This window comes from Dicentrarchus labrax, unplaced genomic scaffold (genome assembly GCF_905237075.1).
Source record: "Dicentrarchus labrax unplaced genomic scaffold, dlabrax2021, whole genome shotgun sequence".
In the NCBI taxonomy this organism is placed as follows: domain Eukaryota; kingdom Metazoa; phylum Chordata; class Actinopteri; family Moronidae; genus Dicentrarchus; species Dicentrarchus labrax.
In genome coordinates, this window is record NW_026136719.1 from 2,362,622 (window position 1) to 2,368,911 (window position 6,290).

The following is a 6,290-nucleotide window of genomic DNA, read 5'->3' on the forward strand; positions in this document are numbered from 1 at the left end:
AGGTAACAAACACACAGCGATATGAAAATTATATTAAAGTAATGTTACACTCTGGAGCATCTGGAGAGTGCGGGGAGGTTATATTTCCTTCAGTTGCACACACGGTAAGAATAAGTGACTTCTTGTGTCTGTATAAATAAGGCAGATATCTGTTGGTAAGGTCAGGATGAGGGATGATGAGGAGGAGGATGATGACCAGCTGGCTCTGCATGAACTCGGTCTCATGATGTTCATTCTGCAGAGTTCTGGAGTTGCTCCAGCATCAGTGAACAGCAGGAAGTCCCCTGACAAAACACTCGGCCCTCTGAGCTCTGAGACTGCGTGGCTGTACATGTATTCATCAAAGACCTGTTTTTGCACTCACACTGTGGGGACCCGCAACATTGTGGGGACTCGCGTTAAATTGGGACAAACAGCTGGTCGTCAGTCATTTAGTTCAGGATCCAGGAATTTATGCAAATTTAACTGATTCTGCGAGAAAATAATAAAAATCATTTTTCACTTTCTTCTTCAATTTCATTGATAAGATTTTGTGAAAACATCACAATTTTCATCACAGCTTTTAAGAAAATCTGATATCAGGTATTTTAGGCCACAATAATCCCAAAAAATGTGTGCAAAGCTTTTTTTAAACTCACATTGTGGGGACTCAAACAAATTGCTGGCCAATCAGTTCAGGATTTAGAATTTCATTTTTGTAGCAAACGCAAGATGTAGAGTCAAACCTTATAATACCATACTATATAATCTTTCTGTATGTCATTGATTTCAATTCTGTCAGATTACAGGATCAGATGAGTTTGTTGTTGTATAAAATATATATCAAGACCTGTTTAAGTATTTTTAATAACAATAATTTATTTTATTTTTTTACGGTATTTATTGAATAAGACTTATTTAATAAATACTGTAAAAAAAAATCAATCAGAGGTCTCCACTGACTCCTGTTTCTGTGTATTTCAGTGAATTTAAACTTGTCCTGGCGGCTGCAGCGGCTCTGTCCGGCCCTCAGGGGGTTATGTGTAACTGCTGGCCCCCAGTCGGGCCCCTGGGGGCCTCTGGTAGAGCCGTCGGCCTGTGACAGCCTGTAATTTGCAGCACCGGCGGAGCTTAAAACGACCCCCCCACTGTCTGGTAATCTCCCAGAATTCCAATAATCTGCGCTGTTGCGGCCTGTCATCAGCCGCCGGCGTGGAGCCGCAGACCGGTCGGTCGGGCTGCGGACGCTGAGCGTATTGTTCTCCGTACCGACTCTCACAGTCGCTGTGTGGCCAAACTGCTGCTGCAGCCGAGGAGAAGCAGAAAGGAGCTAAAAATAGTTTGTCTGTAAAAATAGTTTGAGTTTGGAGGCTCCACTGAAACCAGAGGCCGTGTTTGAGTTGGAGCAGAGTGTGGGATCGCTGTCTCTCTCTCTGGACGTCTTCCTCGGACGCCCACGTGTGTGTGCAGAGTAGATATCCAACAGTATGAGTGTTTCTACACGCAGTACAAGCAGGTGTGTGGATAATGACATGTACAGAGCTCAGTGTGTGGCTGCATGTGCAAACGTGTATTAGGTAATTATATGTACGAGTGTATAATGACACGTGACCGCATGTATTCACAGAGCGTGTATCTGTAAGCCCCTGTAATTAAAGAGTGTGAGAATGTGAGTGAACATGAAAATAATACAGAAAATATGATCAAAACATACTTAAAGTACCTAAAATAAGTATATTATATCATTAAATTATTGGATTTTAATTATTGATTTAATGTTGCAGCTGGAGCAGGTGGAGCTCTGCTGCCGGGTAGAGTTTGGTGTTAGGTGTTGCGGGGCAGCCAGCACTGGATAATGTTATTTACCATGGTTGCAGCTTGCTGGCTAACCTTAGGTTGCTCGCTAATGTTAGTTGGTTACCGTTGTTGTTATTGCAAAATACTATCTGAGTTAGCTTAGCTTCCCCAGCTAACGTGATCCATGATGCTTACTTATGTATTCTGACAAACAGTGTTGATTTTAGCCAACAATACATGACGTAGAGGTACAATGCTAACGATAGCTTTCTACTAGCTGAGAGCGATAGCAGGCTGCAGCGTCCTTCGTGTTATAGCAACATTACAGATATAGGGAGGCATCTTAAATATGATTGTTATTTATTTTACAGCATTCAGTCTCCAGTGTGTTGTGACTGTGATGGTGCTCAGGTCTATTACAGTTTTTTCCAGTTGCTAACACACTAAAATGACACAGCACAATAATATAAAGTGACACACAGAGAGCAAAACCTCTTCTCAAGTCTCCAAAACTTTAAACACATTTTCTGCTTTACACACATTTTTAAATGCACTGATGGTTCTCTGCATAACAACAATCTGACATAAAGTCACATGTTCACATTTCAAAACTCTGCCATTCAAAATGACACTACATGAGCTGATTGGCCAATATATGATCCACCTGGCCAAACACCTCAATGGTTCATTGTTACCACTTCAATCAGTAAGTAAGAACTATAAAAAGACACCAGGTGAGCACCTTTTTTTTCTCTGAAAGTTTTTTCTGCAATTTTCTTTTTCAGTTCACTCCAAAGTAAATATATCTGCTGTGCATATGTTGCACTGACTTGAAAAATAAACAATAAATGTTTATACAGCATCTGTGTGTGTGTGTGTGTGTGTGTGTGTGTGTGTGTGTTTGTGTGTGTTTGTGTGTGTGCGTATCTGCAAATATTTCTGTGCATGTGAACAATCTGAAGAATTTTCTACAATTGGAACTATTTTAGTATTAAAGCAGACTAAAGATGAGAGTGCTTTTCATAATGGCCAACAGTGTGGAGTTGGTTAGACATAAATATGGTAATATGAATGAAGTGTGCGTCATTTGGTGCAAAAGTTTGATTTTGATAATGCTCTATGTAGTTTTGGTTGCGGTGCTTCATTTTGCAGGAGATATGAGGTATTTTGTGGTTTTGTGAATTGTGTTAAGTATTTTGATAAAACCAGCCTAGTTTGCAAAATTGTGTTTTAGCAATTGGAAAAAACTGTAATGTGAATATAAAGTGACTTCCATTAAATGTTGTGAAGTGTATATATATATTCTATATTTGCCTCCTACATCAGGACACATTGTATTATTCCTCCTCCCTCCCTCCTCTGCGTAAGCGGGACTCCTGGACAGTATCATTAAAACCTCCCTGTGGTCAAACGTCCTCTGGGCTCCCAGCAGACCAGAGCCTGTTGTTTCAGCAAACCTCAGAGTTTGTTTCTCCTCCTCTGGCTCCACCACTTCCATCATGTCATCACATCGACCCAGAAACAGTCTGATTACAACAAATACTGCAGGAAACACTGAGTCTCTACTACAAATACTGCAGGAAACACTGAGTCTGTACTCTGAGAGTCTCTACTACAAATACTGCAGGAAACACTGACTCAATTAGGACTCTCTCTGGTTGGTTGAATGATGGAAAATACAAATCAAATGCTCTGCACTCACCGTCCACATGTTGCTCTTGTCTTTGGACAGATTAGCTGATTTATATTCCTCCATGTTTCACATTGCTTCTATGATATTCGATACATCGTCTTGCATCAGGACAGCTCATTGTGCCACAGGCAGAGAAAATGTTAATAAATCAAGAAACAAGAAACACACAATAAACAATAAAAAATAAATTAATAAAATGAGTTACAAGAAGCACATAAATCATCAGATAATGAGGCTTTAAAACTTAAGACAACTCAAATGTGAGAACAGTTTGTTGCTAAGCAGCAGCTCTCGTCAGAGTCAGAAATGAAGTAATTCATCTAAATCTTAAGATTTTAGATTTTGTTAAATACTTTTATATTGTTTTAAACTGTTTTTTCCCCCTATTGAAAAACTGTAAAATTTAAATACAACACAGCTTTTTTCTTTTTTGATTGATTTTAGTGGAGTGGAAATAAATCTGGTGTCAGACACTGGAACAACTGGCTGCCATTAACGAATCTCCAACAACCTTCAAATTAAAGTTTGACTTTATGTAAAATGTCCTCTGACAAACATTTCTTTAATGATCACTCAATCATTAAAGAAATGTAAACAAAATGGAGGAAAAAACACTTCATTGTATGCAAAAGATAAGAATTCGTATGTGAGTTGATTTTTTTCTCTCCACCCTACAAACTATTATTTGGCTTTGATTTTTAATGAATTATACAAGAATTTTGAATTTTGAGAAAATTCCCCAAAAAAGCCTAAAATCATCACAACATGCTGTCACAAAATCGGCTGTGAAATTAAGTATTTGAAGTATTTCCTTTAAGGCACCTGAAATATGTCACTACAATGAAATAAGATGATATTTCAGTCACAAGTTTTGATCTCCACTCAGGAACTTTAAAGAAATGTAAACAAAATGGAGGTAAAACCACTTCATGATGTGCAGGTAAAATAACCGTCCAATCAGAACCGAGTCTGTAGGTGAGGTGAACAGGGGTTGAGGTGTGTTTGGGATTTTGTTTTGGGGCCTCAGTGGAACGTTCTGGGAGTTTTGCCATCAAACACACATTCAGCATTCCTCATCGTTTGTACGGAGCGATACGAGCTCTCTGGGGTCGTTTTCACTCTTACATAACAGAAGAAGATTAAATCGCTCTGGTATTCATCAGGAGGTCAGCCATTTAAAAGACACACTGCTGACATCACTGCTGTGCTCTTCATCATCTTCATCGGCGCTGAACAACATTAAAAAACGTATTCCTGCTGAATCAGCTGAGACGTACATCAACACTGCGCCTCCCCCTGACTCTGGTATCCATGGCAACGGCCGTCAACAGACACACACAGACTTTAATTCATGTGCTTCAGTTTGTTCTCGGAGAGGAAGAAGAGGCTTTAATATGTGAAGACTCAACTTCTATAACTTTATGTGCTTGTGTTCAAGACAAATCAATTAATCAGACAATGGAGGCACAAACGGGTAGTTTGTGACCTGGAAGGTTGTCAGAAAGTAAAGAACGTCCAGTCGATTTTAACAAATCAAACCCAATCAGACGTCATTCAATGACGTTCCAGCAATAAGGACAAAACAATCACACCTTAAAACAAAAAGTAAAGGTTGAAGGAGCTACCGGATGTTAAAGTCTCAAACAGGAAGAAAACTGGGGGATGTTTGGAGGTCAGAAGCTGTTGATTCACAGTGAGTTCAGTACTACAAGAGTTAATATCAACATTAATGCAAACAACTTCCTCATGTTCACGTGTTTCTTGTAAAAGGTTTGGATCCTGGCATCCAGGGCTGAGTCAGATTAGTTAGATTGGCTACGTATCAATCTGTCCATCAGTAAATAAATAATGTAAATGACCTCGGTACTGTAACATTATTCCCTGTTGGTCTCGATGGCTGTCCTCGATCCCGGTCTGGCTACTGAGCCCAGTTCTGCTAACGGCAGATACAGTTAGCAGCAGCTAATGTAGCTATAAAGTAGGAAAATACGTATTTACACTGTTTGTAGTTTAATTACTGTTTATTTCTCTCATTTTCATCTTCTGTTTCTCACTCTGTGGTATCATTTCTTCAGTAACCGTTCACCTTATAACTGATATCACACACACACACACACACACACACACTCACACACACACTCACACACACACACACACACACACACACACACACACACACACACACACACACACACACACACACACACACACACACACACACACACACACACTCTCTCTCTCTCTCTGATAACTCGGTTATATAAAAACTAACACTAAACACACATTTCACACACATTCATGTTTAACAGACAAACAAGGACACACGTAAACACACACATCGTTGATAAAAGTTTGTTATATGAAGATAAGCTTTATATTTACATTTAATTTGTCAGTTATAGTAACACACACAGTATGGAGGCTTTTCACTGACTGCTCTGAAATATTATATAAATACATAAAACCTAGGGGGTCCAAGGACATTGTCCACCACTTACAGCAGCTATAGGCACTATTTGACCTAAAGAACTGAACATCAATATGGAAACCTTCCTCCTATATGAGAGTCTTTATCCTTTTTTATATCAAAGTGTTGTCCAAATTTCTTCTTCATTTTGAAACCAGAACACATGTTGAGGAAGACTCGTTTGCACTCCTGACACCTAAAAGAGGAAATAAAAACGTGTTATTTTTAACATTGGAAACAGGTCAGGTAAACAGCTTTACTGATCTTAACATCTATTTTTGTTAAACTGTCTATAAGCTAGTTAGCTACAACGCTGAAGGCTTTGTTCACTCCTCTGAAAGCTGGTCAGTGAAG

At 39.2% G+C, this 6,290-nt stretch overlaps 1 protein-coding gene across 1 annotated transcript in view; it reads right to left on the minus strand.

Moving 5' to 3' along the window:
* The window catches only part of LOC127351426 (uncharacterized), an 11,124-nt gene extending 7,592 nt beyond the window's left edge, over positions 1-3,532 (minus strand). The window contains exons 1-2 of the mRNA XM_051378956.1: positions 3,479-3,532; positions 943-1,282 (exon numbers count right to left, since the gene is read on the minus strand). Coding sequence (XP_051234916.1) covers positions 943-1,282; positions 3,479-3,532 — 394 coding nt within the window. The remainder of the gene's footprint in view (positions 1-942; positions 1,283-3,478) is intronic.
* Between the last annotated feature and the right edge of the window lie 2,758 nt (positions 3,533-6,290).